The sequence below is a fragment of the Vipera ursinii genome, assembly GCF_947247035.1.
Source record: "Vipera ursinii genome assembly, chromosome: 2".
Lineage (NCBI taxonomy): Eukaryota > Metazoa > Chordata > Lepidosauria > Squamata > Viperidae > Vipera > Vipera ursinii.
In genome coordinates this window covers 189,992,577-190,006,321 of record NC_139513.1, presented here as the reverse complement: position 1 = coordinate 190,006,321, position 13,745 = coordinate 189,992,577, and the positions used below count along the sequence as shown (strand labels likewise).

The 13,745-nt window shown below is 40.6% G+C and overlaps 1 protein-coding gene across 1 annotated transcript in view; it reads left to right on the top strand.

Moving 5' to 3' along the window:
* Positions 1-6,676, top strand: part of DUSP12 (dual specificity phosphatase 12) — a 9,403-nt gene extending 2,727 nt beyond the window's left edge. The window contains exons 3-4 of the mRNA XM_083351146.1: positions 2,781-2,930; positions 5,296-6,676. Coding sequence (XP_083207272.1) covers positions 2,781-2,930; positions 5,296-5,361 — 216 coding nt within the window. The 3' untranslated portion in view covers positions 5,362-6,676. The remainder of the gene's footprint in view (positions 1-2,780; positions 2,931-5,295) is intronic.
* The last annotated feature ends 7,069 nt before the right edge of the window (positions 6,677-13,745 follow it).

Sequence of the window (13,745 nt, the reverse complement as noted above, 5' to 3'; positions counted from 1 at the left end):
TTGAAGCTGCATTGCTCTGGCCCCAAGGCTTATTCAGTCTGTCAATAGTAGAGCTTGGACATCATGTAGAGTAACTGATAAATGAGGACTAATTCTATTCAAAGATAATTATCTACTCACAACTGTTTTAAGATATTGAGTTATTGTGAAAAGTGATAAAACACCAGATTTTTGCTACATTGTCTGTATAGAAGATGCAGCATTGCAGCAGATTTCCTCAAGGTAAAATTATTTCCGATTCATTTTATGGCAGTAATTTACAGCATGAAATTAATGGATGGAAAGACTTTGCTTTCTATTTTTGCTGTTCTTTAACTCTAAAATATGAATCCTTCAGAGATATAATTGATATATGGGGCCAGAAATTAGTAGCTATATTATCAGAAATGTCACCAATGATGTCTGCTTCCATGGATGCTAATAAAGGAATGACAGATACAAAACAAATTTTACCTGATGCAGAAATTGTATAACCAGAAATACTGGGTGGCAAAAAAGGATAGATTATAAGATAGAGAAGGCAATAAAGCGGAAATGTGAGACAATAGGAGAATCCTGACAATGATTTCCTATTGGATACACAAAAGAAGTAGGTTAAAACTTTGAAAATCAAAGTTGAATTACAAATTATAAACCAAGAGAATGACCCAGATAATAATATTTTCCTGGATTTACAAAAGAGGTTTGCTAAAACGTTTGGAATGGAAAAAAAATTGAAGAGAGACCAAATCCTACAACCATTTCTGAATGAATTAAAGATCAAGATAGTTAGAAATAAAAGGAATGAATATAAAGTTTGGTGAAGGTTAAAATAAGACAAATTTCTATAAAATAAGAAATGTTTCTATAAAATAAGAGACATGTTTCTGTAGACTTTTTGTTGATACCAGGATTGAAAAGTTGATGATTTGTAGATCTTATACAGATAAGTGGTGGGTTATGGGAAGAGAGATTTGTTTGTAACCTTAAAGGGGGGGTGAAGATGTATGAAATTTGTTTGTATTTATTGTGATGATTTATATTTTTTCAATGTTCTCCCTATTTTTCTTTCTTTGCGTTTAGTTTGCATTTGTTTTTACTATTGTAATAAAAACTTTCAATAAGAATTATGAAAAAAAGATATGATGCAAAATTCAGTCAGTGCTATCATGTAGCTGGGGGAGGATGGAGGGACCTTTTTCATAATAGAATTGCATAATTCCCTTTACTTTGGGTCAACTGGAAAGGAAATTATTCTTGGTTTTGAAAAATTAACATCTTGATTGTTTTAGAGCAACCTGTATAAAGAACAAATACCTAGGCTACTAATATTAAATGAAACAATATCAGAACAAAGGAATTCCAGCAATAGAATCATAGAATTGGAAAGGACCATTACATATGATTCCTTGCTCATGGCAAAACTCCACATGTTTCCAACAGATGCTGAGCATACCCAGCAAAATGGGAGTCTAAATATTAGAGGTTCATAAATCAGAGTGCTATCAGCTTAAAATACTGGTTTTATAGTATGTAGAATCAAATTTGGATCTCTTTCAAATTTCGATAGTTTTCCCCATTCAAACAGCTACCTTGGGAATAATCTGTAAGTGTTTATATTATACAGCATTATCACACACACAAAAACATAAATAAAATCTCCAAAACCACATATATAAATTGCTAATTTCTATTATGGCAGTTGTAAAGAAAAATTGCCATTCTTATATATGCTCTTCAAATATCCTTTTGCTTTAGCATTTTAGCTTTGTGATGTTTTTACAGATCTTCTGAAAAGACCATGAGTGACCATCATTTGTGATGATTAATTGTACCTAGTCTAAAAACCCCAAAGAAAAGTATTACTGAACAAAGTTCCCAGTATATATATGGATGGGTTATTCTATACAGTATTCCTTCATGGAAAATTAACTAGTAAACTATGTTCAATAAAAAGGAAGATACATCAAGAATTTTTATGGAATTGTAGGCTTCCTTTATTATTATATCAGGATGTTGGATTGTTGTCCGTGTGCGTGTGTGTGTGTGTGTGTGTGTGTTTGTGTATTATACATATACACTGTGTGTATCACCTTGATGTTTGGAAGCATATGTTTTGAACAAACAAAGTTTAGATGGTTGTCTGGTTTGTATTTAATTTTGGATTATCCTAGGGTACTCTTTCCTTCAGTATTTAAACATGAAATCCAAAACATATCCATTTTTCTCAAGGAAACAAATGATGTGGCTTTTAGAAGAAATGAAAAGTCATATGTCACACATGGGCCTGGAAAGAAGTGCAGTATTGGTAGAAGATACGAAGCCCGTATAGATTGGGCAACAAATGGGAAAATGAGAGATAGAAAAATTGAACAAAAGGGAATTCTGAGATTTCAAGTGAATGCCAGATGGAAAACACATTTTCTGAAGTTTTTAAAAGAGGCCAGGAAGAGGTGGGCGATATGAGGGGACAAGAGGAATGCTTTCAAGGGAACTGGGATAGGATGTTTTAAATCAGGAACCAAAGCAAACTGTGGAAAGAAGCATACTGGATGGTTTTGTTTTATTTTTTAAAATGGTCTTCTAAGGGTCACACATTAATGTGTGCGCTTACGAGAAGAGACACCTAGGAGTACAGGGTTTGTGAAATTGGGCAGTAAAAAAAGAGGCCAAGTTGCAATAATTTGACATAACTCACAAAAAGTTTCAAAGTTAAGAATTCCACATGTTCAATGCTTGTTTTTTAAAGGTGAAAGAGAAGACAGAATATCAACTGTCCCTTCTCTCTGATTCTCTTATAGCTCCTGTGCCCAAAATGTGCATCAAAGTTGGGTTCTTTTCACTGGCATGGTGAGCAGTGTTCCTGTGGCCATTGGGTGACTCCAGCCTTCCAGATTCACAAGAATCGCGTTGATGAAGTAAAAAGATTACCTACTGGGGAGCCACAGAATGTGAGAAAGTGAACTTGGTTTGTATTAGGAAAACTGCATATAACTGGCATAGAGAGATACACTTTAATCAATGCTTTAAGAATCAGTGGTCTAGTGCAGTATTTTTCTTTTGACTTTACAATAATAGTAGGGCCAAATATACAGCAGAGCTAATTGCACAGCACAATGGAACATTTCTTGAAATAGTTTTAATTTCTTAAACTGAACACTAAAATTTGTGGTCACACCAGGGTATATTTGCACAACATGGCTTTTACCAACTAAGATTAGTTGCAAATATGTCTAGAGGCTCTTCCTTCTGAACAACTCTGCATTGTATATGTGAACTGCATTTTCCCAATAAAAATAATTCCAGAAAGTTTGGTGTGCAAGTTTATGACCAGAGAGGGAACAGGCAGGATGTTAAATTATAGAGATGCTCAATTATCAAAAATATAATTGAAGTTTGTTAGAAGATCTCATATGAGATGTGCTTCTGTAAGGATAATTCTTCTGAAAGTTGGGGAGTTTAGAAGGAGTGGGTTGCTCACCTCAGCTTCTGGGAGTTTTGCCACATATATAACCAGCTGCTCAAATACAAGTCTTGGCAAGTAGCCTATTTTATGAATGTTTAATCCATTTCCAGCAAGATCTGTTCAGCATGGTTCTCTTGGGGAATTTTGGAATTACTACAGTTAAAAAATTCAAACTGTATTTGCATATTTTTTTTAATTTTGTATAATTTGATTTTTTTTAAAAAAATGTTAACATTCTTGTGAAGTAGAATTTGGCAGTCAGAACTATATTGAACTGCATACAATGGAGTTAAAGTGGTCAGGGCAGTTTATGGTAGAAAGGTAGCTGAGATTAAAGCTAAAAATCAGAAATCTGAATAAAACAGATACAGCAGCAGAAATGTCATAAAACAAAGTCCAAAAATCTCACTTTCAGTTTAAAAGACCTAAGAAAGATAAAAAATGTCTCAGGCAATTTTGGGGGAAAATGTGGACGCAGTGGCTCAGTGGGTTAGGACGCTGAGCTTGTTGATCAGAAGGTCGGCAGTTTGGTGGGTCGAATGCCGAGTGCTGCATAACAGAGTGAGTGCCTGTTACTCGTCCCAGCTTCTGCCAACCTAGCAGTTCGAAAGCATGTAAAAATGCAAGTAGAAAAATAGGGACCACTACGGTGGGAAGGTAACAGTGTTCCGTGCGCCTTTGGCGTCTAGTCATGCCGTCCACATGACCACGGAGACATCCTCAGACAAACGCTGGCTCTTCGGCTTTGAAACGGAGATGAGCACCGGCCCCTAGAGTTGCAAACGACTAGCACACATGTGCGGGGGAACCTTTACCTTTACCTTTTTACATTTCAAAAGAAGAGTGCTGTACAACACTGAAAGAGCCTGGTCATTGCTACCCCCCACCTCTTCTTCATAGGCTTAGGTGGAGTAAGCTTGTAGTCAAGCAAGAGCTTTCCAGCCTATGGATACTATAGAAAGACTATTTATCTACAGGTTGATTAATCATTGTCACTTATTCACTGTTACTAATAAAAGTCAGACGAAGTGTTGGGCATACACTGAAACACCTTCCTGGCTCCTGAAAATTTAGGAAAAGCTAAGAAATATATGTTAAATTCATAGTTTGTAATGATAACATTATCTTGTCCAATATATATGTTTGAAACTTGCTGGACATTCCATATTCCCAATCAAACATCATGCAACAATATACTACCATGTTAAGATTTACATTGGTGTGTTTTAGTCCTTTTCTGGATTTTAGTGATTGGTTTATTCTTTATGACATTGTAACTGTAATGTTTTAATCCTATGCTTATTTAAATGCATAGGCATGTAACTGGTGTATAGGTTTGTAGATCTTAGTTTTATGAATCCATTTTTATGGCCTTTGTATTCTCTTGTGTTGTTTTCACATTTTAGATTTTTAAATCAGCTTATACCATCATAACTTCAAAGCTGCTGACAATTATTACAGTTCTACATTTTAAATTCTAATTAGAGTCATTCATAAAGTTTAAATAGTTTTGTGGATTTTAATATTGAAGTTTTCTTTTTATTGTTTGATATATAGAGAGACACCTGGCTGTAATTCATACTATTATAAGTGTTGCCACTAAAGATGTTTTTGGCAATAAGTATTTTATTTAGTTTATTCTAGTAAAGCTCTATCAAATTATACTAGTCTAGTACTTCATCATGTTAACTGGGCATATATTTAAATTTAGTGCTGTTAATTTCCACCACACTAAACGCAATAAAAATAGATTTTTCCATAATTTCTATTTTGTCTGGAATTTCCACCTTGTAAATCTCTAGGCCAGATTGCCAATTGATTGCTCTGTATTTTCTCCCATTTCTCTCCAGGTTTGTTTGTTTGTTTGGATGCTCATTTATTCTTCTGATAAAGTATCATTACAATTCAAAAGGTGAAGACTATTTTAAAAATATTGCTCTGACTCTGCATTAGCATATGCATAGATTGGAGGCAATGCTTTTTCGCTTTCTTCATTTCATACCTGACCATAGATTTTCAGTTACCTTTTCTTCTATTAAATGCTCCTGCCATTGCTGCACCAAAATTTATTCAAAAAACCCCCCAAAACCCCAAAAAGAACACATTTCTCCCCCTCCTTTTGAAGATGATGACCTTAAATGATTTTATAGAGTCTATTTACTGGGTATGTGAAAATATTTCAACCTCTGAGCAGTCTAATTCAAAATGGTAGTTTTGCCTTCAAAATCAAACACACACAAGAGACAAGCAAAGGCTCTGAATTGAGATTGGAACAACAAAAATGTATTCTGACTAACATAAAAACGGCCATTTTGAATGGTGTTCTACCTGTTCAAAGCACTATGATTGTGCTGTTGTTTAGTGCCTGATTTCTATTTACAAACTTTTCAAACAAACCAGTACAGAAGCAGGTCTAGTCAAGGCCAATTTATTGTGTGGAGTGATAGCAAAGTATTAAGAACAGTGGGTTGTTGTTTATGGGTTATGCTGTGCTTTAGTTTGCAGAGAGGCATATATGAATGTAGCACTGTGCTTCCCCACAACCTGCAAATACTATAGAGATTTATGTAAGTGCCAAGACAATGTTGGTTTGTTGAGGTCTGGCATGCATATGCGCTCTGTATGTTGTGTTGATCCAGTGCTGGGTTCAGACTGCTTTCAGAATTACCAAGACTTGAAAACCCATGTTATATATTTGATGGGGAACTTTGATTTTCTTGGGTTCTTTAGCTGATTCATACCTTTGCTGATTCAAGGTATCTGTGATTGCTTCTTCTCCTGATGTGTATGGCTGTTCCTTAAGGTCAGCTTTCTTTATCCCTTTTCTTTTTACTCTGTTTATATATAGATGCAATTTACCTTACAATGATTTAAGTGCAGCTCTTGGCTATAGTCAAATATTTTTTTTGAAAAAATTGTAAACAGTAAAAATAACCCATGGTGAAGAATAGCATTTGTATTGGCTTGTTCTGCTTCCTTTGTTCTTAAGGATTCAATGCATTTGCTGTTAAATGGCTAAGAATCTATTCATTGCTAAGAAGATACTAGTACAAAAATGTATCTGAGTAATTCACTCTTTTTTCCTCTCTCTGTATTGGTGAAGTTCCTTTGAGTTCAGATGAACACTGATTCTCTGCTAAGAATGTGAAGGTGTGTTGGGATTCTAATTCTGACTGCTTCAAATCTACCTTATGGGAGATTTTTTTGTTTTTAAAAAAGCATTAAAATGTTTCAAAAAAGATACCTTTGGCTAATTTTTGTCAAGTTTGTTAACTATCCTTGACTGTCACCCATTTACTCTGTTAGAATGAAAAACAAGGGAGAATGGGACTCATACCAAATTACACTATTTTTTATGCCTGGGATACACAAATCATTTTGAGCTTCATGTTTCAACTAGCCAATTTTAAATATAACATATGTTTCATTTTATGCACAATCCTGTAGCTTGTCATGATGATTAATGAAAGGACAAGATCTTGGATCCCTAAAACCTTGATTGAAGAGAGCATACAGGGGAGGTGGTTGCCATTAAATCTAAAGGTCTATTATATCCAAATTGCTGTCATTTATGAGCAATTATTTCATATGTGTAATTATGCGATTGGCATAGTGGTGTTTTGTAGTAAAACCATGTTTTAATTGACAAACACTTGATTTAATGGACATTTCTTAATCCATTAAATGGAGGTGAGATCTAAACAAAACAAATGTCCATTGAATCCAAAGTCCATTAAACTTGTAGTTCTCAAACTTGAGTGAAGACTGGATTCAAATACTGTAAGTCCTTGGTATAGGAGATTTGTTATCTCACAAAAATAAACCACAGCACATTTTGATCCATAATTGACATCATTCTAAAATTCCTGAGATTTTCAGTCATGGCCATGCTGGTTAGGAATTCCCAAGTATTCAAGTCTTGCTATCTGGAGGTGACCCTGATTGGAAAGAAATGAAACTGTCTATTCAACGCTTGAGCTCTTCCCACTATTAATATATAGGTTCTGATAGCCTGCCACAGATCTCATAGGCCCACTACATTTTGTGGGATAGGAAAGTATGCAATTGTTTGCGTTTTCTGTCATTTCACTCAGTTCCAAGGTTCAGGGGCAAAATCAACTGGATCTTGAAGAAATAATTGCCCTAGTCTTTCAAGCAGACCTGACTCATGCATAATGTACCTTGTTTCCTGGCTCAATAGAGTTTGTAAGCTCATGTTAGCTATCAGTTTAGGAACCTTCAAATCTTGCCTCTTTAGGAACAGAATTAACCATCTGGTGATTGAAAACCAGTTGCTCGTGAAGTTGTACTACTCAGATAAATAATTTAATATGTTTTTTCCCTTCTAGAAAGAACTAGCCTCTACAGCTTAATATAAAATACTGTTTCACTAACTAATAAAAATTATTGTAAGCTTTTTCTGGGCAGCTTTCAAAACATACTAGAATTTCTGTAAACAGATCTGGATAAGGATTACCGTATATACTTGAGTATAAGCCGACTCGAGTATAAGCCGAGACCCCCAATTTCACCCCCCAAAACTGGAAAAAGTTGTTGACTCGAGTATAAGCCGATCCGCCGTTCTGCAAGCCTCTGCCGCCAGCAGAGGCTCGATCCGCCATTTTGCAAGCCTGAATACACAGGAATACCCTGTGTGGCTGTGGCTCTCGGGGAAGCCCTGGCTGTCAGCTTCCTCGCTCCACGCTGCCTTTCGGGGCCCGCGCGTTCCCCGGGCAAATCGCGGCGCCCAGCAGGCGAGGAAACACGCCCGCTCCAGTCGCCCCCCCCTTCCCTCAGGAGACGCGAAGCAATTGACCACCCGGAGCTTACCGAGGACTTGCTTCGGTGCTTCCAGGATCGCGCGCACCTCTCCCAAGCCGCCGCTGTCCGGAGACCTGCCGAAGTTTGGGGAGGTTTGGGGAGGTGCCCAAACCTCCCCAAACGTCGGCAGGTGTCCGTTCCTCCGCGTCCTGCCTGCCTGCTTCTTTCCGCTGTGGAAAGAAGCAGGCAGGCAGGGCGCAGAGGAACGGAGACCCGGCGACGTTTGGGGAGGTGCCCAAACCTCCCCAAACGTCGGCAGGTGTCCGTTCCTCCGTGTCCTGCCTGCCTGCTTCTTTCCGCTGTGGAAAGAAGCAGGCAGGCAGGGCGCAGAGGAACGGAGACCCGGCGACGTTTGGGGAGGTTTGGGGAGGCGCCCAAACCTCCCCAAACGTCGGCAGGTGTCCGTTCCTCCGCGCCCTGCCTGCCTGCTTCTTTCCGCTGTGGAAAGAAGCAGGCAGGCAGGGCGCAGAGGAACGGAGACCCGGCGACGTTTGGGGAGGTTTGGGGAGGCGCCCAAACCTCCCCAAACGTCGGCAGGTGTCCGTTCCTCCGCGTCCTGCCTGCCTGCTTCTTTCCGCTGTGGAAAGAAGCAGGGAGCAGAGGAACGGAGACCCGGCGACGTTTGGGGAGGCGCCCAAACCTCCCCAAACGTCGGCAGGTGTCCGTTCCTCCGCGCCCTGCCTGCCTGCTTCTTTCCGCTGTGGAAAGAAGCAGGCAGGCAGGGCGCGGAGGAACGGAGACCCGGCGACGTTTGGGGAGGTTTGGGGAGGCGCCCAAACCTCCCCAAACGTCGGCAGGTCTCCGTTCCTCCACGCCCTGCCTGCCTGCTTCTTTCCGCTGTGGAAAGAAGCAGGCAGGCAGGGCGCAGAGGAACGGAGACCCGGCGACGTTTGGGGAGGTTTGGGGAGGCGCCCAAACCTCCCCAAACGTCGGCAGGTGTCCGTTCCTCCGCGCCCTGCCTGCCTGCTTCTTTCCGCTGTGGAAAGAAGCAGGCAGGCAGGGCGCGGAGGAACGGAGACCCGGCGACGTTTGGGGAGGTTTGGGGAGGCGCCCAAACCTCCCCAAACGTCGGCAGGTGTCCGTTCCTCCGCGCCCTGCCTGCCTGCTTCTTTCCGCTGTGGAAAGAAGCAGGCAGGCAGGGCGCAGAGGAACGGAGACCCGGCGACGTTTGGGGAGGTTTGGGGAGGCGCCCAAACCTCCCCAAACGTCGGCAGGTGTCCGTTCCTCCGCGCCCTGCCTGCCTGCTTCTTTCCGCTGTGGAAAGAAGCAGGCAGGCAGGGCGCGGAGGAACGGAGACCCGGCGACGTTTGGGGAGGCGCCCAAACCTCCCCAAACGTCGGCAGGTCTCCGTTCCTCCGCGCCCTGCCTGCCTGCTTCTTTCCGCTGTGGAAAGAAGCAGGCAGGCAGGGCGCAGAGGAACGGAGACCCGGCGACCTCCCCAAACTTCGGCAGGTCTCCGGATGGCAGTGGCTTGGGAGAGGTGCGCGCGATCCCGGAAGCACCAAAGCCTCGGCCACGCACAAGTCCTCGGTAATTTTTTTTTGTTGACTGGAGTATAAGCCGAAGTGGAATTTTTCAGCCCAAAAAGTGGGCTGAAATATTCGGCTTATACTCAAGTATATACGGTATATAGTTCAAAGAATGTAGTAAGTATAATGTCACTTAGGTGAGATGGGCAGTGTACAAATTTACTAAATAATCTGGTTTGGGATTTGTTCTAACATGCCGTCGGAACCCACAAGTGAAAACTTCCACTTTTAAGAGCTTGGCATCAAAATAAGAGAAATTAATTTTTTTCAAGATTTTGGCAACTTCATCACAGAAGAGCCGTATTTTTATTACTGCGGTTTAGGCTGACATTAGTAGAATTGTTAATACAATTGGATGTTAACAGTAGATATGCTCTTGGTTTTATCATCAGTGTTTGGATTTTATCAAGTCCAAATTTATGTCACTAAGAATTGTGAACTTTGGAGGGGTATGGGGCTAGTTAAAAGAATTATTATTTCATGCAGAAGGAGAAATTTGTAAGTGATTTGCAATAAAGGGACAGTTAATATGGGACTGTTGACATTTCTTTACTATTTTTTTTCACTAAGGTAAAGGTACAGGTTTCCCCACACCTGCGTGCTAGTCGTTTCCAACCCTAGGAGCCGGTGCTCATCTCCGTTTCAAAGCCGAAGAGCCAGCGCTTGTTCGAAGACGTCTCCGTGGTCATGTGGCCGGCATGACTACAGACGCCAAAGGCGCACGGAATGCTGTTACCTTCCCACCGTAGCGGTCCCTATTTTTCTACTTGCATTTTTACGTGCTTTTGAACTGCTAGGTTGGCAGAAGCTGGGACGAATAATAGGTGCTCGTTCTGTTACGTGGCACTCGGGGTTCGACCCTCCAAACTGCCGACCTTCAGATTGACAAACTCAGCATCCTAACCCACTGAGCCACTGCGTCCCTCTTTTTTTCACTACAAAGGAATAAAAGATAATTCAAGCAATGCTGGGGCAAGGAAGAATTTTATTTATAACATACTTTTCCAAGCCCTTTTTCCTCCTTTTTAATGATTGCATTATTTTTTTATTTTATTTTAGTTTAATTTTTTTATTCTAGTTAGTAGCATAATAAAGGTGTCAGCTTTCTGTTCAAAATGGAGCTGGGATACATAATGGTGCCACCAGAGGGGGCAAGATCTCAGGACTTTGGATTCTCTTAAACTCAGGCATTTTCTGTCATGGTAGCAGTTGTCCAGTGTCCAAGACTGAGTGGCTAGAATGAATTCCCTTTTCTGTGCAACCTAGATATCCTTGTCTTCCTTCCTAAGTCAGCCCAGTCGAAGGAATTGTTCAATATAAATTGAAGATAGAAGTATAAATTGTACTGCATCTCAGTAAACAGAGAATCTGAATATTTATTTATTTTGACTTAAGGCTTCAAAAAGTGCTTACTAACAGCTGGCTTCCTTAGGTCTTTCTCACTAATTACCCATTGCCTGGAACCCATAGATCCCCTAAGATCTGGGACATTTATAGCTGCTATTATTCTTCCTCCTCTTTTTCAATCTTACAAATAGTACTCAACTTTGAGCAGCAATGAGGGACTAGAAAACTCATTGTTGAGTAGTGTGGTTGTTAAAGTAAAACATCACAAAACCATGATTTGCAATCTCTGCTAGCTTCCCCATTGATTTTGCCTGCTAAGAAGGTTGCAAATGGCAATCGGGTGATTTCAGGATATTGACTGTTATAAATGCACATGGTTGCCAAGTGGCCAACTCACAATCACGTGACTGTGGGGACAGGGCAGTGGTTGTAGGTCTGAAGACTGGTCGTAGGTCACTTTTGCAGCACTGTCATAACTTTGAATGGTCCCTAAAGAAAGAATCACAAGTGAGGAACTACCTGTAATTCCAATAGATACCAAGAGGCAAATATTTTGAAGTTTTTGGGAGATGTAACCAAGAATGGAAAATCAAAGACAGCTATGAAAGTAACTAGTCTTTTTTTTAATATCCAAGACTGGTGCTGACTGAATAGTGCAAGAAGCAAACCAGCACAGAAAACTTTAAATCCCATTTTAGCTCAGCCACATCCACATCTGAAGGAGTTCCATAGCCACATAATGGTAATTAAAACAAATCCTTTGCTAGCCACATAGTTTTATGCTCCAATGGGTGGTGCTTTCCCAAGGTAATAAAATATGTTCTCGGAGAGAACAAATTCACGTTCCTATTTATAACAAGACTGTTAATTTTATTTTTTATGCATGGCAGCATCATCTTTGGAACACTTGTATCAGATTCACTATTTGAATGTAAAGAATTCTTGATTAGATTGCCTTGATTGTTAAGAATTCTAAAATATGCATTCTTTAAACTATTGGTGACTCTTCTAGGGAGATAACAACATGGATCATTCAGTATTGAAACCCAGCTCTGCATAGTTATACAGGCTGTGTCACAAATGTTCTGCTAGCATTAGAATGAACCTCACGATAAGATCAGCATGAGTTGCCCACATTCCAGGGTCTTGCATAGATGGTGAAATCATGTAGGAGGCCTGTATAAAGAGCACTTTATCTTGAGCACTGATACAATGATACATTTTTTTTTGCCAAAGAACACCCAAACTCCACATGCATCAGATGCAATTTATGCGAACTACTACTAGAAAAGGTCGGGAACTTAGAGGCAACTCTAGCCAAATTCCAACACATGAAAGAAAGCTCCACCCAAACCGAACCAAACAATGAACAAATAACTCCCAGAGGATTTGACCCTACCGATAAACCCTTGGAGGAAGACAAATGGAGGTGTGTCACACACATAAGGAAACACAACACTCAAAGAAAGAAACAGCACGCAACAAACTCCTTCTGCCCAATGTAACCCAACCAGAAGCAACCTCATTAAAACAGCAATCGATTTCTCCCCTTAGGAAACACACAGACCCACAACCTCCCCTCAAAGAAGACGTGCAGACACCTAGCAAAGAAACAACTTCAAATAATCCTAAAAAAGTCACCTCAAATATCCCTTAAAAAGCCACATCAGCAAACACACCTGAGACAAACAGAAAAGCACCCCCAGACTGTAGCCCCCACCCCCAAAAAGAAAGGAGAGTGTTGGTAATAGGAGATTCCAGTGCTTTTTTTCTAAAAAAAAAAAAAGGTGCCGGAACTCAGAGGTGCTGTCACTGGGAGCGATGCCAGTGTCTTGCTATGGCATCGCTGCCCGTCCTTTGCACCCCCGCCCCTGCAGCTCGGAGCCACATGCCACAGGGATTCCCCTCCCCACAGCCGCTGCGGGGATTCCCCTCCCTGCAGTTGCCAATGTGCTGAGCCCCCACCTGGAGCTGGTCTGAACCCCGACCCAGAGCTGTGTTCCTCGGGGCAGTGGTCTCCAGTGCCAAACAGCTGATGGCCTCCAGCACTGGCACTCTTTCTTTCCTTCCCAAAAATTGTGTTAATGAGTCCTCTAAGCTCTGCTGATCAGCTTGTCCTGGATTGTTTTGCCGCAAAACGGAACGGTTTGCAAGTTGCAGTTGAGACAGCCCATCTCATTTTAGATATATCACATATAATTGAAGATTGTAATTAGTTGCGTGTGCACGTTCAGCAAGTGTGATGTATTTGTGCTGGCATTTCTAGGCCTCTTTCTAACCACATCCAAAAAAATTTGTTAGAAACATTAGAATTCTCAAGGCCATGTTTGGTATTGTTACTGGAAGGAAAAAGCAATCCCTGCTGTGTTACTGAACCCAGAGAAGCATTTGCATGTATGCAGGTATCCTTAGGGTGCCATAGTTATGGATGAGAAATATTGGTTGCAAAGTTGGCATTTCTGGATATAATACAGATATTTTGGACTTATTTTTGTTTCTTTGAATGTTTGATATTTTTAAAAAGGCATATGCTACTGACTACGCTTATGCATATATGTAACATCTTTTGCTAGAATACATGACCACTGCTTGTCCAGAATGTG